Below are 21211 nucleotides of genomic sequence, written 5' to 3' on the forward strand. Positions count from 1 at the left end.
CATCTCGGGCCCAAACTGGCACTTGGCCAGGCGCGACGCCTCCTCCCGCATTTCCTGCACGGCAGCCAGGCGCGAGCAGGGATGAGCAGGGCGTGCAGCAGCAAAGAAGGAGCCAGGGGGCAGGGCAGGTGCCGCCAGCAGGGGCGGGCGGTGCCTGAAGGGGCGCCTGGGTTCCGCCTGAAGCGGCGCAGCCCCTCCTCACCTTCTCAAAGCCCTCCCTGCCCAGCGAGGCTTGCAGCGCCAGCCGCTCCTTGAGCTGGGACACCAGCTTGGTTTCGCGGTCCTGCAGGGGAAGCCGGGCGCCGCCACAAAGGCAGGCAGGGGTCAGCAGCCGCCAGCTGCGTCGCAGCCAGATTACGGCAGGGCTTGGCTCGGCCGGCTCACGTCTGCAGCGGGTGACAGAGCCAGCTCAGCGGCGCCAGCTCAGCAGCCTGGTTCAGCCCCACCTTTTGCACCGCCGCCATCTTGGTGCGCAGCTCGGCCTGGTTCACCTGGCCGCCGCCGCCCTCGGCGGCGATGGTGGCCGCCGTGGCAAGCTGCAGCTGGCCTGGAGGCAGCGGGGCAGGCGCAAGAGGGGGGTTGGTGGAGGGAGAGGGCAGTCGGACGGCAAGCCACTGCCAGGCAGGGCATCCGGTGACCCAGGGGTAGGCAGCGCATGGATGTGTCGGGGCTGCTGCTGCCCTTGCAAGCGCCGGCTCACCCACATACTCCTCAAACACGTCGCTGCCTGCATCATCGAGAGGGCCCAAGGGAAGGGCCGGTTACAGCGGCAGGGGCCAGGCCGGCGCATGCACAGGCCCGCCGGGCTGCTCTGCTGCCACCCACCAAACATCACGCCAAACAGGGCTCCAGGGTCCATCAGGGGCGCATCAGACACGCCCGCCGCGCCCAGTCGGTCATAAGCCTCCCGCTTCTGAGGGTCAGACAAAATCTGGTAGGCGGTGCCAAGCTCCTGCAGCAGCAGCAGCAGCAGCAGGGACGGCGGCAAAAGGTCAATGCCAGTGGCTGGCAGGTGGCGCGGCTTCCTAAGTCACGCGGGCAGGCTGAGAGGCGGAGAGGCGGAGGGGCTCGACGGGTGGGTGCTGCTGGCGCAAAATGCGCGGGCGCTGGCACGCCGTGCGTGCCTGGAAGCGTGCCTTGGCGGTTGGGTCGTTGGGGTTCTTGTCTGGGTGGCACTGCAGCAAGGGGAGCCGCCGGCGCGGTGTCAGCAGCGGCGCTGCACTGGAGACACGCGCCTGCAGCAGGCTGCCGGCAGCGGTCTGGCGGGCCCACCTCGCGGGCTCGCATGTAGTATGCCTTCTTTATCTGTGCCTCTGTGGCATCGGGGGCCACCCCCAACAGTTCATAGTAGGCAGTTTCTTTCACCATGGCTCGGCCTGCAGGAGTGACGCGAGAGCGGGGTGAGACGCAAAGCGGCGCGGCCGCCGCCACCGCCACCGCCGTTCACCCCCGGCCCTGCCCACCGCGGGCGATGGAACTGTGCGCTGCGCGCTCCTCGCTTGCTTCTTGAGCGCCACTTGTGCTCCCCGGCTAGCACTTCTGCGGTTCTCACGACAAACAGCTGTGATGGGCAAAATGTTCTGGACGCTGGAAACCCAAGACTTGCAGTGCTCTTTCTGCAACGTGAGCAAGCACGGCGGAACTATCAGGAACATGCGCAGCTTCTCATGTGGGACGCGGAGCTTGCCCCGGCTGCCATCTGGCAGCGTTGTCCCCCATGAAAGAAGCTATCTTGCGGTCTCTAACGCGCGGAGAAATCACAATGAATGTACAATTGGTTGAAGGGAGCCCCGCCGGATTAGAACAATACCTGCGCCCTCTGCCGCCGCCGCCCGCCTCGCTGCCGGTGCTGGGCCAAAAACTCCCCACGCCCTGATGCTGCTTCCCATCGCCAGCCATCATGAGGACGGTTCTACCACTGGCACGAAATCGTAGAAATACTCGTCTTCGGCAAACAGGCAGAAACATGCACGCACTCGGGCTGCATTCGGCTTGGCGGCAGAGCTTCCGCCGCTGCACCATCAATCCCACAGTCGCCTTGTCCGACAATAGCACCCCAGCGCTGCAAGACAGCACGCAGAATCAAAAAAAAAAATGAGGTTGAGATTCATTCGCTGTCGGAAACAACAATGACATCGCCCTCTGGGTCCAGCGCCTGCTGCCGTACGCGGTGCAGCTCTGCGGCAGCCAGAGCGCCGCTGCCGCCGCCAGCCTGCTCCTGGAAGCACTTCCGCAGCTTGCGCTGCGGCGCTGGGGAAGGCGTGGCGCGTGGCGAGTGGTACGCGTCCCTGCCGCCCTGCGGCTGCTGCTGCTTTAGCCGCTGCAGCAGCGGCAGCGGCGAGGGGCTCACAAGGTCGATGGCGTCAGCCGTTGCTGGTGGCACCACACCAGGGCTGCCACTACCACCTTGCTCCCCATCCTCCCGCTGCTGCTGCGGCGGCGGCGGCTCCTGCACATGCTGCTGCTGCGCCTGCCGCAGGCGCTGGGCCAGCGGTACCAGCAGAAACGCATCCTCCGAGTCTGACAGCTCCACCACCTCTGCATGCTGCTGCTGCTGCTGCTGCTGCCAGGGCCTCTGCTGGCCACCCCTGCCGCCGCCGTCTGATCCGGCCGCCAACTGGGCGGGAGCAGCAGCAGCGCCAGGGGGGGAGGACAGGCCAAACTCGTCCCAGGGCAGCGCCTCTGCTACATCCACCGCAGCTTCTTGTGTCTGCGACTGGCTTGCTTGCTGCGGCCAGCCGCTGCTGCTGCTGCTGTTGCTCGCCCCGCTGCCGCTGTCTGGTCCCAGCAGCGGCTGCAGCTTGCGAGGACGGCCACGGCGCTTTGGGGGCGCTGCAGCTGCTGCCTGGCGGCCACCACCTGGCAGCTCCTCAAGCTCTTTGAGGCCTGCTTCCAATCCTGCCACTGCTGCCGCTGCTGCTGCTGTGCCGGCAGCGCCAGCCTTGCGGCCGCGGGGCTTGCGACTGGCGCCCTGCCTGCCAGCAGCAGCAGCCGACTCTCCGGGAGACCCTTGCTGCTGCTGCTGGGAGGCTGCTGCCATGGCTGCATCGGGCTGGCCGCCAGCCGCGTCTGCCCTGCCGCCGCCGACACCCTGCTTGCCTCTGCCGCGCTGCTTGTTCTTGTCCCACCCCGCATTCTCCACGCTGCGCAGGGCATCTGCCCATGTCAGCTGGGCGCCACAGACGGGGCAGCTGCCGCGGCTGGGCAGCAGGCCGGCAGCAGAAGCGGCACTGGCGCCGCTGCCAGCACCCCCAGGCTGCAGGAAGTGCCGTGCCAGGCACTCCACATGCGTGCGGATGCCGCAGCAGGCGCAAGGCACCCAGGTGCGGCTGGCCGCCTTGCCGCAAAGCTTGCAGGCGGCGGCGGCGCGCGCGGCAGCCCGCTTGCCCTCGCCCTTCTTGCCCTTGCCGCCTTTCGGCGCTGCCTCCACGCCGTCTCCGCTGCTCGCCTCGTCCAGCTGCTGCGAGGGCGCCGCCGTGAGCATGCTGGCAGACTGTGAGGGCAGCTGGGAGGCCGCCAGAAGGGGGCCACCCGCCTCCACCTCTTCGCCGCTGATGTCGCCAGACCCGCCCTCCTCGCTGCCGCCCTGCGGCTCAGGATCCTCCACGTCCTCCACCCCCTCCGGCAACGCCTGCAGGCCAGCCAGCACAAGGGAAAGGGCGGGAGCTTGGATCACCCAGCCAGCTCGCTGTGGTAGGGTTCTTGCAGGGCTATGCAGGCCTCGCTATGCACGAACAACAGGCTCTGCTTCACCCCACCCTCTTTCGTCCTGCCCTCCTCCTCACCTCCAAAGGCGCCACCAGCACCTGCATGTGCTCCGGCGGCGGCGGGCACTTGCCACGCAGCGCCGAGTGCTGGGAGGAAAGGAACTGCAGGGTGAGCGGGTAGTAGCACCAGGGCTCCGCCCGCAGCATCTCCATCAGGAGCAGCACCTGCTCTCCGCAACAGGGAGGACCAAGGAGGGAGGCGGGCAGGCAGGGCAGGGCGAGGTGAGCAGTGGAGTGCTGCAGCCAGCAACCTGTGGCCTGCTAGCAGAGCCCAGGCCAAAGGGATCTTGCCGGCTGCTGGTGAACGCAGCCCTGAGCAGCGCAGTCGCTCTCCCCTGGGCCCCAGCCTGCCAATCCACACCGCATGCCAGCGCCTTCCTCACCTTGCCCGACACGCCGTAGCGCTTCTGGCGGCCCAGCCGCGCAGCGATGCCCCTCACTTCAATGCTCTTCTCTGGGTGCTGCCAGGCCCACTCGAACTGCAGCGCCTGCACCTGGCTGGGGAAGCCAAACACCACCAGCACCATCTCCCAGGGCCGGTGCCTGCGGCAAGGGTGGCCAAAGGGCGGCGGGGGTGGGGTGGGGAGAAGCAGCAGCCAGGATGAGGCAGGCCAGGTAGTGATGAGTGCAGGCCGCAGATACTACTGGCCGCTGTCGCAGGCACACTTGCGCACCAATGCCTGCCGCCTGGACACCTGCAAACCCCACGGCTCACCGCTTGGTCTTGGCCGCCCCGTTGACCAGCTCGCCATTGTGCTGGCGGATGCGGCGCCGCGGGTTGACCGTGAAGCCCACGTAGCTGCGCCCCTTGGCCCGCGGGTTCTTGCTTTCCAGCAGGTAGCAGCCAAAGAACTCGCGCATCGTGGCGGCACGCCCGAGCCGTTCGCCACCCGCGTCGGCAGCGGCCGCGGCGGTGGCAGCGGCGGTGGCGGGAGGGCCGTTGGCGGGGATGTCGATCGGTGGTGCTGCTCCAGATGGTTGGAAGGCAGCTGCCGAGGCAGTGGCTCGCCGGGCGGGGCGCAGAGATGGGCCCGAAATGTGTCGGGCTGTTGCGAAAGCCAGCAGGCGCCCTGTGCCCGCCAGCAGCATAGGACGGAGGTGATTAACTGATCGGGAAGGGCTGCAATCGATCGCGCAGGGCGGTTGCCCTGAACCTGCTGTCGTGCTGTGCACTGAGGAGGAAAACGTGCGAGGCCAAAAGCGCGCTGCGGAACCGCCCTGTGGCTGTTCTGCTGCCAGCGATGGAGCCCCCTGAACCTGCTGTCCAGCTCTCCAGCCCATGAGTGCCGCTGTGCAAGCTTTGAGGCCAGCAGCTCTCGAAATGGCCACCAGCGTGCTTGCGGCTGGCAGTAGGCTCGCGGCAAGCCAGCTGAAATACGCTGCGGCGCAGGGGGTTCGCTTGGCAGACAGCTTCAGGTGAGGGCACGCATTTGCTGCCGGAAGGCCGCCCCCACGACCATTCTGACCCTCTCTTTTCACGCCTGCAGCCGGGAGGTTGTCGATGATATCTTTGCGTGCGCTCTGAAGAAGCAGACGGGCGTGAGCCTGAAGTACATGTGAGACCCCAAGGCCCTGGGGCCTCCCTGGGCGGGCAGGGAAGGCCTGCGCGCCGCATCTGGCCCCGCGGTGTGCGGGCAGGCAGGGGTGTGGGGCACGGCGGCAGCGCCGCCACGCGGCGGGCACCCCCGCCCTTGCTGCAGCCCTTGCCCGGCGCCGCGCACTGCAGCCCAGCTGCGCCGACGCCCTAGCCAGCGGCCCCTCATCGCCGCTGCCACCCCCGGGCCGGGCACGCTGCAGGCTTGACTTTGGGTCTAAGCCGATTGAGCGCCAGCTCATCCTGTCCGCCCAGTTCCTCCACAACGAGCTGCCAGTGCGGCTGTCGCACCGCGTGGCGGAGCTGGAGAACCTGCCTTACGGCCTGTCTGCCAAGCCGCATGTGCTCAAGGTAAACCTGCATTGCTGGAGCAAGGCAGTGCGGTGCCTGCAGCGGAGTGTGTGTGCAGCAAGCCGCTGCATGGCAGGCTGGAGGCGGCTTGTCCCTGGCTGGGTGGGCGGGCAGGACTGGCTGCGGAGCTGGGCACAGCTTGCAGGCAGCCTGCTGGCGGGGTGAGCCCTCGGTTGGCCGCAGCATCAAGCAGTAGCGGCATCCAGCAGAGGTTGCACCTGGCGGCTGGGCACGCCGCTCACACCTCTGCTGCTTGCCCTCACCGTACAACAAACACACACACACACACACACTACCACCGCCTGGATGCCGCCTCGCAGGTGCGCGACTGGTATGTGGAGTCGTTCCGCGAGCTGCGGGGCTTCCCCAAGGTCAAGGATGCGGGGGACGAGCTGCAGTTCACACGCCTGCTGCAACACATCTACCGCCGCCACACCAACGTGGTGCCAGTCATGGCCATGGGCGTGGCGGGTGCGCCGCCTCGCCTGCCGCTGCTGCCGGCTCTGCTGCGCGGCCTGCCGGCTGCCGCTGCCGCTGGGTCTGGAGCCGCTGCCGGCTTTGCCGCTCCGCCTGCCGCCGCGGCCCGGCTCGGGTGCTGGCCGTGCCGCCGCGCCAGCCGGCAAGCCCTAGGGTCGAGCGGCGCTTTCTGCTGCCCCTGCGCTCTGCCTTGCAGAGCTGAAGCGGGAGCTGAGCCAGGCCATCGGGCTGGATGACCTGCCAGACATCCACCGGGTGCGCAGGCTGCTGTCTCCCATCAAATCTGGTTCCGAGCCGTTGGCTGGAAAGCGCACGAGACGCCAGGGCGGGACAGCTGCCGCGCGCCTGCCCCGGTGCTGACCGCCGCACTGCGCTGCCTGCCCTCGCCCCCTGCCTCCTCCTCTCCTCTGCAGTTCCTGGATGGCTTCTACCTGTCTCGCATCGGCATCCGCATGCTCATCGGGCAGCACATCGCGCTGCACGAGCCTCCGGTGAGAGGGGTGAGGGGGCCACGGCGTGCGCTTGCTGCGTTGGTGGGGAAGCGTGGGGAGGGGCGCCACACAGCTGGCGGCGCGCTCTGCAGCGGGCCCCGGCGGTGCAGCGGCCTGCTTCTGGAGCGGCGGCACCTGGCCCGTGCGCCGCCCGCGCGCCGCGCCTCCCTCGTGCCGCCTGCCTGCCTCCTTCCGCGCCCATCGCTGCCCCCGCCCCCTGCCCCCCCGTCTGGCCTTCTAGCAGCGCGAGAACCACATCGGCCTGATCGACACCAAGTGCAGCCCCGCGGGGGTGTGCCAGGACGCAATCGACGACGCGCGCAACATCTGCATGCGCGAGAAGGGCTCCGCGCCCGACGTGACCGTGTACGGCGACCCCTCGTTCACCTTCCCCTACGTGCCCAGCCACCTGCACCACATGGTGAGACCCCCACCCCCAGCCCCTGCAGAGCAGCCCGGGCCGCGCCGGCGGCTTGCAGGCGGCTTTGGGCTGGCGCCCGGCTGGCTGGCGGCCCGCGTGGCAGCGGGAGCAGCGCTTGCCGCGTTGCCAGCCCGCCCAGGCGCGCCCATCTCGCCCCGGCCTAAGCACCCCTGCCTGCCTGCCTACCTGCCTGCCTGCCTGCCTGCCTTGCCTGCAGGTGTTTGAGCTCGTGAAGAACAGCCTGCGCGCCGTGCACGACCGGTTTGAGGACGCGGACGACGACCCGCCGCCCATACGCCTGGTGGTGGCGGAGGGGGAGGAGGACATTACAATCAAGGTGGGCGAGGGGGAGAGCGTGCGTGTTTGGGGTGGCGGGTGGGGTGAACAGTGGTTGTCGTGGTTTGTGTGTGGGTGCGTGTCTGTGTGTGTGTTTGTGTGTGTGGAGGTTGGGGCAGCGGAGGGAGCAACATTTTGCACGCCTGCGGGCCGCTGCGTGTTGGGTAGGCTCTCTGCCACCCAGCGCCGGGCTGGCAAGCCGGCAAAGCAAAGGCCCGCGCCCGCGGCGCCCTCTCGCCCCAAGCTGCCGCCGCTTGACGCCCCCTCGGCCCTCGCCCCTGGCCGCCACCCCCCGCAGGTGTCTGACGAGGGCGGCGGCATCCCTCGCTCCGGCCTGCCCCGCATGTGGACCTACCTATACACCACCGCCAAGAGCCCGCTGGAGGAGATGGATAACACAGAGGCGACAGAGGGCAGCGACGGGCCGTCGGTGCTGGCGGGGTGAGCGGCGCGCGCGGGGGCGGCGGCGCGCGCGGGGGCGCCTGCCGGCCGTTGGGGGGGCGCTGCCGTGGGGCGGCCCGCGGGCGCCTGGGGCTGCTCAGCAGGCAGCTTCCTCGTGTTGCCATCCAGCCACGCGGCCATCCACCCCCTCACCGTGCCCCTCCCGTGCCCCGCCGCCTGCTTGCCTTCTGCCCGCTGCAGCTACGGGTACGGCCTGCCCATCAGCCGGCTGTACGCGCGGTACTTTGGAGGGGACCTGTCCATTATCTCCATGGAGGGATACGGCACGGGTGCGTCGCCGCCGCCGCCGCCGCCGCTCCGTGCCTGCCTGCCTGGCTCGACTTTCCCGCCATCGCCAGCTGTTTCTGCGGCTTGTGGGGCCTTGGCCGGAGCGCATCGCGCCTGGCTGCCTGCCCGCCTGCCTGCCTGCCTGCCTGTGGCTGGTGGTGGGCTGGAGGGCAGGCTGTGCACGGCTGGCTTCCCTCCCCGGTCCACAGCTCACCTCACCACCCTGCCTGCGCCTGCCTTCTCCCCGCCCTTCCGCCGCAGATGCCTACCTCCACCTCAACCGACTCGGCAATGTGCAGGAGCCGCTGCCGTGAGAGCGCCCACCCAGCAGCGCGTGGCCGCCCCAGTTTTTCAACAGATGCCCTTCGTTGTTGCTGGAGGCGCGGGGGCCGTGCCCCGCGCCCGGTGTGTACCATTACTATCCTTGCACCGCACACACACACACACGCCCCGCACACACACCACAGGCCGACACCGGCCCGCATGGGTTGGCCACCCACACCTCACCCTAGCGCAGCGGCCGTTCCGCATCGGGCCCCGGGAGCGGCCCTCCCCACGCTCGCCACCATTGTTTTCATTGGCGGTAGCCACCCCAAGCCGGCACGGGTGGCCTGGGCGCCCCCCTTAGGGCAGCCCCAGGCTGGTTTTCTTCGCCCACGCAGCGGCCGGCGCGTAGCGGGGCGCTCGTTTTTTTGGCGCGCCCCCGCGCCGCCTGCGTGCGGCCGGCTCACTCTGGCTGTCGCCGCGCCTGCCCCCATTTCGTGGTATCCCTCTGCGCACCTCCATCATGCTGCTATCGCCGTCAGCAAGCTTCTTTTGGGTTCTGAGATCGCATGCCTGAATTGACCCGGCGGCCGAGCGCCTGTGGACTATAGGTGTCCTCCGCCTGCGAGGGCCACTCCATCGCACGATGTAACATCGGCCTTTCCCACCTCAATTCCACCTCGCCGGCAGAGAAGGGGAGTTGGGTGAATTCGAGGTGGGCTGCAGTGCGCTCTTGGCGGCGGCAGGGCGGTGCGACGGGCACAATGTGGCGGCGGGCGCTTGCCTGGCGCTTTTGCAGAGTTCACCCAAAGTTCAACACATCCACATTGCAGCGCTGTGATTCGCTCCACTCGTATCGACTGGGTCTCTGTCGGCTGCTGCTCGGTGGTTCGTGGGTGAGCCTCTGCTCGGCACCAAATTGGCCTGCTTCCAACACAGGACCCAAGGTAGCTTAGCCTCGACATTTCAGTGGCCCTGCCGACACCAATGCGCTTGTCTCTGCACGTCCTCGGTCGCGGCGCTCGCACACCCCTGCAGCCATGGCATCCTCCTGCGCCGCGCTGCTGGCAGCCAATCCTGAGGCCTGGCGCGGCGCCATCGAGCACCCATTCCTGGACGAGTGCCAGAGCGGTGCCATCCGCGAGGCGCAGTTCAACGCCTGGCTGGTGCAGGTGGGCCAGGCGGCAGGCGGCGGGCAGCGCTCCCAGCCTGGGAGTGTTGAGACGTGTGTGCGAACCCCCTCCCACCCCGCCTGCAGGACGGCCGCTTTGCGACCGAGTTCACTCGGTTTGCCGGGTCCATGCTCACCAAGGCGCCTGCTGCCAGGCTGGACCTGCTCCTGGGCGGGCTGGGGGCCCTCAAGGACGAGCTGCTGTGGTTTGCAGCGACCGCGGCGAAGCGCGGGCTGCCGCCGCCGCCGGGCGCCCCGCCCCACCCCGCCTGCCAACGCTACCTCCAGTTCATGGATAATGCGGCGAAGCAGCCGTACGCTGTGCACGCTGTGGTCTTCTGGGCCATCGAGCGCTGCTACTGGGAGGCCTGGAGCTCCCACCTGCCCATGCGGGAGCCCTACCACTCGTTTGCGCTGCGCTGGGGCTCCCCCGAGTTTGGGGCTTATGTGGGGGAGCTGGAGCAGATGGCGGATGAGGCCCTGGCTGCTGGAAGCGAGGCGGAGAGGTGGGCTGCCTGGGTGCAGAGGCTCTGCAGAGCAGCTGGGTCTCAAAGGATGCGCCGATGCGGTGTCCAATTCCAGCAGCCCAGGGGTGGGCAACGTGGGGCGCCTGGCCTCCTCGCTGCTCCGAGCTGGCGCTGGCGGCATGCTTTTGTTTCTGATGCCCCTGCAGGGTGGAGGCAGCTGCTGTGTTCCTTAAGGTGTGCCAGCTGGAGCGCGAGTTTTGGGCGATGGCCTACAGCGAGGGGAAGTGAGGTGTGGGAGCGCGAGCGCTGCTTGCTACTCTGCCCTGTTAATCCTGCTACCTTCGAACAACCATTGAGTTCGTGGCTGTAAGTCAGGGCTGTTAGGCTTGGATTGCAAAATGTGAGGGAAGATCAGCAAAAGGAGGGACAATGCAGGGTCGCCAGCTGTTGCTGCTGGCTTGGTGGCTGGGGAGGCGGACAGAGGATAGGAAATGATGCGGCAGTCAAAAGTGAGGGCCCAAGAGCAAATAGGGAGGCTTGTGTGGTGACGGTGCTATGACAGGAAGGAACAGTGTGGCTGTGTGGAGAACCACTTGTGGAGAACAAAAGGGATCAAAATTGTGGGGTGCAGCAGCTACAGGTCTGCAGCTACAGGTCTGGCACCCACTCATCAGGCTCACCGCCGCCGTGTCCAGCTGGCGATGAGGAACCAGCAGTTGAAGATGCACAGCGACACCTGGGTGCCCATGACCGCCGCCGTCTCCCACCAGGCATACCCGTTCTGTGCAGGAGGTGCACCATCGTCAGCAGGCAGGCGCAGCTCAGCGACGCTCCCACCCCACTTGACTGCACCACCGCGAGCCGACAACTGGCACCACCACAAGCACACACACGACCAAACACCACTCATCGCCCACCTGCATCTCCCTCCAGAACAGCGGCAGCAGCAGGGGGAAGAGCGCGAGGCGCATGGGGTAGAAAGTGGCCTGCGGCCGGCCAGGAGGGTGGCAGGAGGCAGGAGAGAGCCAACGTGAGCATGCTGCGGACAGTAGCACAACCCTGGGCTGCTGCACGAAAACATCAAGGGGTGCAAGCTCCAGGCTGCCCCGCGCTTGGCAATGCGCACCCAATACAAGAAGTTGAAGGCTCGGTAGCAGCGCGGGAACTGGCGGCGGGCGATCAAGAAGAAGGTGTTCCACTCAATGAGGCCGTCCTGCAGAGGGAGGGGCGGGTGGTGTTCAGCAGGAGGGGCTGCCAGGGTGCATGCGCGAGGCAACGCTCCAGGGCTGCAGCAGGCCCGCACGTGTGCATGCCAGCTGCCCGACTGCTGTTGTTCCCCGCACCATGCATGTGTAGCGCCCCAGCTGCGGGTGCCTCAGCGGGATTTGCAGCAGCAGGAAGGTGACCGCGTGGTGCCAAATGATGACCCGCGGTCTGCAGCAGGGGCAGGGAGGGGGGGCGGAGAAAGGAGTGAGGCAGTGAAGGGCGGGAACGAGCAGGCCATGCGTGCAAAAAGGACGAATCTTGCTGCTGGTCTGCCTATGCCGGCGGACCTCGAGGGCACCGCCTTGGGCTCCAGGATGAGCCAGAACAGGTCGCCCACAATGTACACGATGAAGGCCTTGGTGACCTGCGCAGCAGGAAGGTGTAGGCGCTGAGGAGGAGAGCTGCTTAGCCATCAGCCCGCACAGCGGCAGGAACCGTGGCAATCCGGTGGCCACCAGCCCGCCAGCGCCTCACCAGCAGCGTGTCAATGTAGCCCAGCAGGCCAGCCAGCACCATGCAGCCGATGGTGGGGAGCGCCACCAGGTTTGCGCGGTCGTGCAGCACCACTTGCGGCGTCAGCTTGGCCGGCGGGGCGGGTGCGGCGCCAGCCGCCGGTTGACGCACTGCCACCATCTCTGCTGGCTGCTGCGCGGGATGTGGCTGCGGCGTGGGACTGACGCTTTGAAACCGGTAGGCCAGACAGGCGCGTTGCACGCGGCACGGACACACTTGTGTGTCGAGGGTTGCTGGGCAACAGAGCTTGCTGTCTGCACCAAGCGTTTGTAGGAGTCGATCAAGCCTTTCGGCAGGCGCCGTGCCCAGCAGACTTTGACTCCAGAAACCACAACACCAGCTGCGGCGCCTGTGAGAGGCTCGATGAATGGAGGCTTGATACCACGCAGCTTTACAAGCTGAGGCGAGCGAAGGCGGCGGGAAATGGCAGACAAGTCCGCCAGCTGGCGGCGGCTCCCCCACCCTCCCGCTCTCACAGTGAGCGTGCCGCAACCAACCAGCACTGCAACGGCTCCTGCTGCTGTCCACCCCTCAGAGCTTCTTCACTGGAGTCCTGCCAGGCAGCCAAGTCTGCTTGCTCTTGCAGCAGCCCCGCCGTCGCTGCCTTGGCTCTGCGCCGAGACCGTTGTGGGCGGCCTGCCAGCATGCCTTGCAGCTGCGCCCAGCACACGGCGGCAGACGAGGGCCTGTCAGGTCGCTGCAAGCGCAATGCCCGCCAGCGGGCAAAGAGTTGCTCTAGCCGGCCTGCTGCCGCACACAGCCCTCACCTTGCTCTCCACCGCAGCCAGCACCTCCGATAATCCTTCGTTCTGCAGCACGCTGGTGGCCACGGCAGTGGGGCGGTAGCCAGCTGCAGCCGCATCCGACGCCAGCAATGCCTCCACGGCCGGCGGCAGCTGGCAGGCCGCAGGCGCCGCCGCACCGCCGTTGTCCGGCAAAGCTGCTTCAGCTGCCCCGACTCCGCCGCTGCTGCCGCTGCTTCCTAGCGTGATCGGTGGCGGGCTGCCGATTGCTGCCGCCGGCGCTTCTCCTGGTTCCCACCCCACCTGCCGCTCCCCCAGCTGCTGCTCCCCGGCCACCGGCCCGGCCGCCAGCTGCCCAGGCAGCTGGTCCATCTTATTCCACACCTCTATCACGCCCTCCCGCAGCCGCGCCTCGGGCACGCCCAGCCCGCGCAGCACGCCCAGCACCGCCGCCCGCTGCTGCAGCACCTGAGGGCTGGAGGCATCCAGAACGTGCAGCAGCAGATCCGCCTCTGTCACCTCCTCCAGCGTGGCCTGCGCTCGCAGCATGGGCGTGCCTCACCAGGTGGGTGTGCATGCGTGCGTGTGGTTCAGGTGGGGTGGAAGTGGTCGGAGGGGGCGCGCGGTGCAGCGGCGTGCTGGGTGGCCACCCAGCGCACGCGACCACGGCTGCCGCACCGGCTGGCCCCCTGCCACCCACCTGCCCACCATTCACAACCCCACACGCATGGGCAGCGCACCACACCACACCACACCAGCACCAGCACCACACCTGGAACGCCTCTATCAGCTGTGTGGGCAGGTCGCTGATGAAGCCCACGGTGTCTGACAGCACCACGTCCCGCCCCGACCCCGGCAGCATCACGCGCCTGCAGCCAGCCGGGGCACGCGAGCGTGGGACGGCGCGCCCTGTGCCAGCCAGCTGCGTGCCGCAGCGCCTGCGGCACCAGCCCATCGCCAGCCTGGCGCCTCGTGCAGGTGCAACCGCCGGCGCCTGCCTCACCTCAGCGTAGGGTCCAGCGTGGCAAACAGCTTATCTTCCACCCCCGCCTCCGCCTCCCCGCACTTGCTCAGCGCGCTCAGCAGGCTGCTCTTCCCCGCGTTGGTGTACCCAACGATGGCCACCTGCGGCTTGCCGCTGCGCCTGCGCGCCGCGCGCTGCACCCCCCGCGTCTTGCGCACCTCCTCCAGCTTCCGTAGCAGCTGCTTGCGGCGGTCGGCCACGCGGCGCCGCTGCAGCTGCAGCTCGCTCTCGCCCTGGCCGCCCGCGCCGCCCAGGCCGCCCGCGCCGCTGCCGCTGCGCCCGCGCTCGCGGGCAGACACGATCTCAGACGCCTCGCCCGCCAGCCCAAACGCGGCGCGCTTGCCGGTGGCGGCATCCACCACACGCACCAGCCGGCTGGCCTTGTACTCCAGAGAAGCAAGCTCCACCTGCAGGCGAGCCTGCAGGCGGGAAAGAGGGCGAGCGGCAGGGAGGCAGGGGGTGGGACGGGAGGCGTGTGTCGTGCTGGTATCGCCGCCAGCCTAACCCCCACTGGCCAGCGCCTGTATCCCCATCCCAAGTGGGCGCGCGCTTGCCCAGAGCTGCCAGCCGGCTACCTCTGCGGTGCGCGCCCTCTGGGAGAAGATCTCTATGATGAGCGCCACACGGTCCAGCACGGGGCGCTGCAGGGCGCGCTCCAGGTTGCGCTGCTGCACGCCGCTGAGGACGTGATTGACGAACACTCTGGAGGGCAGGAAGGGAGGAGAGGACGGGGCAGTTCATTCATTCATGGCTGCTGCACATCATAAAGTGCCGGCTGGGTGGCGTGCGGGTCAGTGGGAAACACACGGCGGCGCCTGCTGGCCAGCCAGCCACAACACATCCTGGGGGCGGGGTGGGCAGGGGCGCTGCCTGACGCACCTGTGGGGCTGGGTGGCGGCCACGCGCGCCTGCACCGCCTCCACCTGGCCGCGTCCAAAGAAGGTGGAGGGCGAGGGGCGCAGCCGGCTGGCAGAGCCCACTTGCACATACTCTGGCGCCGTGCCTGCTGGCGGCGGAGAGAGGCAAGGCGGCACTGGGTGGCGGCGGTGGCGGCATCGGCGGCGGTAGCATCTTTACTAAAACATGATTTCGGTGCAAACCCTACCTTCCAGGGACTCCGCGAGCTTGCAAGCCTCCAGCAGGCTGTAATTCGACAGGCTGGCGGGGTGCAAGACGAGCAGGCTCTGACGCTGATGCTGATGGGATGCGGTGGCTGTGCTGAATCCAAGGCAATGCCGCAGCAGCCCGACAGTGCCGCTTGTTGCGCGTTGCGTTGCGGGCTGCCTTGGAATCAGGCCCAACAGCAAGCGCTGCATCATGAAATTTAGAGGGTGGTGTCGATGGGAAGCGCACAGAGGCAGAATGCATCAGTTCTCTTGCCGCCACCAGCGGGCGCCAGCGGGGCAACGAGTGTAGATGGTTCCAGGCCTTGGAACAACCAGAGTTCGTCAAAGACGCCATGGCGCAGAGGCACGGCTACGCAAGCGCCTCTGGCGAGCACACCCACACCAATGTGCAGCGCGAGGGAGGCAGGGTGACTGCCACCTCCTACGCCCGCTCCACTGGCGGCGGTCCTCAGCAGCATCAGGCCTCTGTGCTGCACAGCACCACAGGTGGGTGCGGCAGTGGGCGGGGGCGGCAGTCGCCGGAAGCCGCCGCACCCGCCAACCCGCCCGCCGCCGCCCAACTCCCGCAGACCCTGAGAGCATGACCACCCATGAACTGAAGGTCTTCTTGCTGGTGAGCGGCAAGAGCAGGCCGAAAGGGGCGGAACTGTGCACGGCAGTCGCTCGGGCAGCTCGCCGCAAAACTCTTTCCGTGGCATGCTTTGCAGGCGCGCGGCGCGGACATCACCGGCGCCATCGAGCGCACCGACCTGCTGGAGATTGCCAGGAACATGCAGGGCAGTGGCGGCACTGGCGGGGCGTCTGGCGGTGCCAGTGGCGGTGCCAGTGGTGGTGCCAGCGGGGCTGGCGGCGAGCCGGCGGCGGGCGCTGCCCCTTGAGGGCAGAGGCGGGTGTTAGTAGTGTAACGTCCGGCGCTATGTAACCGATCATTCATTTTCCATACACTTCAGACGTGGCTTACGACCGCAAGAAGTATGAAGCCGCCAGCGCGCCAAACAGGTGCCACGGCAGTGCCGGCTCCTGCTCCGCCACCACTTCAAAGCGGAACCCCCGTACAGCCAGTGACATATATAATGAGGACAGAGGCAGCCAGGTTTGAGCCCAGCCAGCCAGCCACACACACAATGAATGAAGGAGCTGTAAGTTGCAGCAGGTTGAGTACCTCTCAAAGTTGACACCACCCAGAGCACACAGCCCAGGCTCTCAAGGCGTGCACACAGCAGAGTGCTACAGAGGCATGATCAGCGCCAGCCCGACCGGCCAGAAGGGCAAAATTTGGCTAAGGTGCCCAACTCTCACCCCCCTCTGTAGCCCACCACCCCAGCTCGTGCCTGCCCCTGGGCACCCACACAAGCTTGACACACGCCCTTGAAGTGCACAACAGGGGGGCCAGTCAAAGCATTCAGCTGGGCTGGTGGCGGCGAGACTGGCGGCGGCACCCCGGCGGGAGGCGGCGGCACCCGTTTTTCGGGACTGCCGCTGCCGCCGCCCACCAGCGCCCATTACACCCCACCACTCCCCTGACTCAACGCAGCATTGGCACACCCCAAACGTGCGAGGGTTGAATGATCAAGTCTCTCGGTGCCTGCCCTGGCCAGCCGCTGACCCAACCAGACCAATCACACACACACACACGACGCTCACGCCGCCAGCGAGGGGGCGAAGCCCCCCCGTTTGGGAAGGCTCCGGGGCTCCCACGCTGGCACCTTTCTTTGCTTGGCACAGACCAAACTCACAAGCTGAAGGGCCCTCAGCTAGGAATAACGGCACACAAAAGTTGTAGGGTGCCTCTCAGTGGGCAGGGGTGCTCATTTTCCTCAAAACTTTTGCAGGGGTGAGGGCAGGTGTTGCATTTCACAGCCCCGGCTGTATTCAAGGGTTGCTGGTGTGCCACCCCGTCTTCACTACCCCTGTGCTGATTGAACATGTGGGTAAACCTGGTGTCAGTCACTTGCTGCTATGCTTCCGCCTTACCCGCCGGCAGCGTGCCGCCGCCACTCCCGCCAAGTGCCCGACCATCTCCCCATTGCATCGCATGCGCCGCTGCGGCTACCTCGCCTTCGTTTGTGAGCCAGCTCTCCCCTGCCTGTAAAATAGAGTCAATGAGCTCTTGGACAGAGCCATCAACAGCTACTCTGCTGCCCCACCATCTGTACTGCATGGCGTACCGCAACGGCCAGCAGCGACCGTGGCCGACGCACCGGGGCAGCATGCCGCCCCCGCCTGCTGTTGCTGCTCAGATGGCACACCTGGCTGCCTAGCTGTGGTGGGCCAGCACACCTGGGGGAATGCAGTGCTGGAGTACCGGCCCGAGCGGCCGGCCCTGGCAGGACCAGCAGGGCCCAACAATGTGTCGGCATTTGCAGTGCCAGGCAGCAGCACAGCACCGGGCACGCCCTGCTGTTCCTTGTTGCCAGCACAGCAGGCTGGCGACTGTGGCTCCCATCCTTGTACAGGGTGCATTGTGGTAACCCAGCACACACATGAGCACAGCAACATGGCAGCCCTGATCCCTGGGCAGAAGATGGCATGCAACTGAATGCATGTGAAACTGGAAAGTGGGCCTGCCGACGCAGCGGCGTTGGCGGCGGCAGCGCAGCGCATGCAGGCAGGCAGGAGCAGATTGCAACAGGTGTGCCAGCTGGGCATGTTGTTGTCTTGCAAGCACAGGGGAAACATGGTTACAAACTGAACCACAGCTGGAGCTAGCAGCTGGAAAAAGAAATGCAACAGCCACACCCCCCTGCCTCACCCAGTGACATATATAATGAGGACAGAGGCAGCCAGGTTTGAGCCCAGCCAGCCAGCCACACACACAATGAATGAAGGAGCTGTAAGTTGCAGCAGGTTGAGTACCTCATGCAACAGCCACACCCCCCTGCCTCACCCAGTGACATATATAATGAGGACAGAGGCAGCCAGGTTTGAGCCCAGCCAGCCAGCCACACACACAATGAATGAAGGAGCTGTAAGTTGCAGCAGGTTGAGTACCTCTCAAAGTTGACACCACCCAGAGCACACAGCCCAGGCTCTCAAGGCGTGCACACAGCAGAGTGCTACAGAGGCATGATCAGCGCCAGCCCGACCGGCCAGATGGGCAAAATTTGGCTAAGGTGCCCAACTCTCACCCCCCTCTGTAGCCCACCACCCCAGCTCGTGCCTGCCCCTGGGCACCCACACAAGCTTGACACACGCCCTTGAAGTGCACAACAGGGGGGCCAGTCAAAGCATTCAGCTGGGCTGGTGGCGGCGAGACTGGCGGCGGCACCCCGGCGGGAGGCGGCGGCACCCGTTTTTCGGGACTGCCGCTGCCGCCGCCCACCAGCGCCCATTACACCCCACCACTCCCCTGACTCAACGCAGCATTGGCACACCCCAAACGTGCGAGGGTTGAATGATCAAGTCTCTCGGTGCCTGCCCTGGCCAGCCGCTGACCCAACCAGACCAATCACACACACACACACGACGCTCACGCCGCCAGCGAGGGGGCGAAGCCCCCCCGTTTGGGAAGGCTCCGGGGCTCCCACGCTGGCACCTTTCTTTTGCTTGGCACAGACCAAACTCACAAGCTGAAGGGCCCTCAGCTAGGAATAACGGCACACAAAAGTTGTAGGGTGCCTCTCAGTGGGCAGGGGTGCTCATTTTCCTCAAAACTTTTGCAGGGGGTGGTAGCTCAGCTCCAGCGCCTGATCAAAAACGAAAGGCGTGTGTCATGCGCTACGGCCAGGCGAATCAGCATCAGAGAAGGTTGTACTGTTGCAAGCCGGCCCTGCCAGTGTGCGGTACCCATGCGCGCCGCCCAGGGGAGCTGCTGAGAAGGTCTCACCTTCAAAGATCTCCTTTCGTTGTTTTACATTCCCGACTAGTCACAGGCAGTTTGGGTCCTCAATGGGCTGCGCCGCCTCCCAGCCCGCGCCGCAAGAACCGAGTGCAGCCTCCAGCGGCGAGGAGGGGACTGAGGCTCACGTGCAGCGCCTCAGAGCCGCAGTGGATGCGGGGGACGCCAAGGCGCTCAAGTCGGCACTGCGGCGCTGCGGCTTGGCAAGGGCGGCGGCGGCCTTGTGCGCCCGCGACGCCGACGGCTGCACGCTCGTCACATGGTGCGCCATCGCCGGCGAGGCAGGCTGCTTGCGCCTGCTGCTGGAGGATGAGGCGGACCCCAATGCAGCGGACAACGGCGGCGAGACGGCGCTTCATTGGGCAGCCTCTTGCGGGCACGAGGATTGTGTGGCGGTGCTTGCCGAGGCAGCCACCAACTTGGAGGCCAGAGACCAGCGGGGATCCACGCCTCTGATGGACGCCACGCGGCTCAGCAAGGAGGGGTGCCTGTGCGCGCTGCTGAGGGCCGGAGCCAGCACCGACACGAGGGACAAGGATGGGAAGCAGGCGCTGCACTGGGCGGCCAACGCGGCGGCGGGCATCCCGGGAGCAGAGGCCTGCCTGCGGGCGCTGCTGCGCGCCGAGGCCGACCCGTGCGCCACCTGCGACTCAAAGTGGACCCCGTTGCACGTGGCAGGTGTGGCGGGGCGCAGCGGCGGCAGGCAGGCGCAGCAGCTCGCCTGACGCCGTTCACTGCCCTGCCCTTGCGGCATGTGCTGTGCACCCAGCCTCGCATGATCCTTGGCTCAACTCCCTGATGCCCTCCCGCCCCACTGCTGTGCCTGCCTCCCTGCCCTCTGCAGCGATGTTTGGCAACCTGGCAAGCATCCAGCTCCTGGCAGACGCCGGCGCTTCGGCAACCGCACGCACCGACGCTGGGCAGACGGCGGTGGAGGTGGCGGCGGCGGCGGGGAACCGCGAGGCCATGCAGCTGCTGCTGCGCCTGGCGCGGGAGGAGGTCCGCGGCAAGGCGCGGCGCAGCGCACGCAGCAAGCAGGCGGCGCCAGGGCCAGCCAAGGCGTCGGCAGCGGCGTCGGCGGCAGGGGAGCTCATAGCCACTCAGCTTGGCTCAGCGGTCTCCGTCAAGGTGCAGCAGGTCACTGCAGTCACCAACCGCAAGCAGGTGGAGCTTGAGGATTTTCAGCAGCTCTGGAAGGCAGCATCAGCCGCTGCGCAACCGCATGGCAGCAAGGGCACAGCATACAGCCGGCCAGGCAAAGATGGTTTACCGTCGGCGCCGCCGGCAACTGACAGCCTGCTGGAAGCGCTTGGAGCTTCCAGGGCTGCTGGCAGCAGCATGGCAGCAGCGGGCGATGCTGCTGGTGACGGCCGCTCTTTTGCAGTGCCAGCGGTGCCGCTTGGCGGTAGCCAAGAGCAGCAGAGGTCAGCGGCAGCAGGCGCAGCTGGGCAGCAGGCAGCGGCACCGGCCGGTGGTGGCAGCGCCATGCAGGCAGCAGCAGCGCTGGAGTGCCGGGTCTGCCTTGAGCAGGCTGAAACACTGCTGGCGCTGTTCCCCTGCGGCCACAGAGCCACCTGCGCCGCTTGCACCCACACAATGCTGGCTGCGCAGCCAAGGCTGTGCCCCATCTGTCGGCAACAGGTGCGACCTTGCTAACCAGGCGTCTGTGTAGTGCCCGCTGGAGAGTGCTGGCTGGACGGTGCTTTCCCTGCTCACAATCTGATTTCTTCTGCTGCCGCGTGCAGGTCACCGGCAGCGCCCGCATTTTCGACGCCTGAGCAGGGGTGCGGCTTCTACACGCTTAATTAAACAAGAATTGCAAAGCAACATCAGTTTAGTATCAGTTCCAAACTCGGATGTCGGATGTCACAATTTGATTGGGGGCTCACAACACTCGCACGCTTCTGGAAAAAATTAATAGTAACGCTCACGATGACATTCAAGGGCAATAGCACACAAAGAAATGCATAAGACATACTGCATACTCAAAATTGAAGCTTTGATGCACACACTCTCAAGAATATGGGCTGAACATAATGCAAATGGAAACAAAATGGGCTGACAACACACGGTATTGATGAATGCCTGAAAGAGCGGGCGGACTCGAGCAGCATGCCTGCTTCAAGCAGGCAAGTTGGCACCCAGCTGAAAGAAAAGAACACACGAAAGAAGGGAATGAAAGGGCTCGTGTCGACCCTGGCTGTATTGCGATGATATCCAGTAAGTGGCAGATAGAGCTGGTATCGCGAGAGGACAGTGGATGGGCTGTAGCAGCGGCAGTCGCCAAGGGGAGTAAGCTGTATGCGCTCAGCGCAGTGATCCGTGTTGCCTCAGCTCTGGAACCGCATGTCTCTGAGATGTGCGGCGGCGCCCAGGAAGACACTTGCATCTGCAACAGCGGATGGTGGCAAGCGGATGGAAGCTGGTTGACGCCCGATGCAGGCGCCCAAGCTGCCACCCCGGCGGGTTGTTTGCCTCACCCTGGTGCGCGTGCTGGAAGGCAAGGTGCTGGCTGGGGCTGCCGATGGGCTTGCACGGCGAGCCGCTGGTGTTGCGCACGGTACGGCGGCGGCCTGGAGCACCAAAGTCGAGGCAGCGCAGCCTGCAGCGCGGAGGTATGGGATGATGTGAG

General features: G+C 66.5%; 6 protein-coding genes across 6 annotated transcripts in view; 3 read left to right on the top strand and 3 right to left on the bottom strand.

The window, feature by feature from the left end:
- Positions 1-1368, bottom strand: part of CHLNCDRAFT_137425 (hypothetical protein) — a gene marked incomplete at both ends in the record, with an annotated part of 3351 nt that extends 1983 nt beyond the window's left edge. Inside the window, 6 exons of the mRNA XM_005845137.1 lie at positions 203-283; positions 447-547; positions 701-727; positions 826-952; positions 1074-1175; positions 1273-1368. Coding sequence (XP_005845199.1) covers positions 203-283; positions 447-547; positions 701-727; positions 826-952; positions 1074-1175; positions 1273-1368 — 534 coding nt within the window. The remainder of the gene's footprint in view (positions 1-202; positions 284-446; positions 548-700; positions 728-825; positions 953-1073; positions 1176-1272) is intronic.
- Positions 1369-3145: 1777 nt separating this feature from the next.
- CHLNCDRAFT_26241 (hypothetical protein) lies at positions 3146-4628 on the bottom strand (the record flags this gene model as incomplete). Its single annotated transcript, XM_005845138.1, has 4 exons — positions 3146-3349; positions 3807-3932; positions 4163-4310; positions 4483-4628. Coding segments are annotated over 4 exons (624 nt in total), but the record flags the coding sequence as incomplete, so codon positions are not given.
- Positions 4629-5088: 460 nt separating this feature from the next.
- CHLNCDRAFT_137427 (hypothetical protein) lies at positions 5089-8480 on the top strand (the record flags this gene model as incomplete). Its single annotated transcript, XM_005845032.1, has 11 exons — positions 5089-5183; positions 5255-5323; positions 5565-5712; positions 6033-6183; positions 6386-6444; positions 6603-6680; positions 6922-7101; positions 7319-7438; positions 7736-7878; positions 8080-8168; positions 8428-8480. The coding sequence occupies 11 exons, from the start codon at positions 5089-5091 to the stop codon at positions 8478-8480; spliced, it is 1185 nt and encodes a 394-aa protein (XP_005845094.1).
- A 990-nt stretch (positions 8481-9470) lies between these two features.
- Positions 9471-10356, top strand: CHLNCDRAFT_137428 (hypothetical protein; the record flags this gene model as incomplete). The annotated part of the gene is made up of 3 exons (XM_005845033.1): positions 9471-9602; positions 9689-10107; positions 10275-10356. 3 exons carry the CDS (start codon positions 9471-9473, stop codon positions 10354-10356), a joined length of 633 nt encoding a protein of 210 aa, XP_005845095.1.
- Positions 10357-10744: 388 nt separating this feature from the next.
- On the bottom strand, positions 10745-14930 carry CHLNCDRAFT_137429 (hypothetical protein; the record flags this gene model as incomplete). Its single annotated transcript, XM_005845139.1, has 14 exons — positions 10745-10849; positions 10986-11054; positions 11195-11281; positions 11412-11502; positions 11622-11698; positions 11809-11994; positions 12615-12743; positions 12894-13124; positions 13363-13459; positions 13594-14033; positions 14190-14316; positions 14494-14617; positions 14720-14772; positions 14917-14930. The coding sequence occupies 14 exons, from the start codon at positions 14928-14930 to the stop codon at positions 10745-10747; spliced, it is 1830 nt and encodes a 609-aa protein (XP_005845201.1).
- A 3972-nt stretch (positions 14931-18902) lies between these two features.
- Positions 18903-19151, top strand: CHLNCDRAFT_14566 (hypothetical protein; the record flags this gene model as incomplete). Its single annotated transcript, XM_005845034.1, has 1 exon — positions 18903-19151. A coding segment is annotated over one exon (249 nt), but the record flags the coding sequence as incomplete, so codon positions are not given.
- Positions 19152-21211: the final 2060 nt, after the last annotated feature.

This window comes from Chlorella variabilis (genome assembly GCF_000147415.1).
Source record: "Chlorella variabilis unplaced genomic scaffold CHLNCscaffold_19, whole genome shotgun sequence".
Lineage (NCBI taxonomy): Eukaryota > Viridiplantae > Chlorophyta > Trebouxiophyceae > Chlorellales > Chlorellaceae > Chlorella > Chlorella variabilis.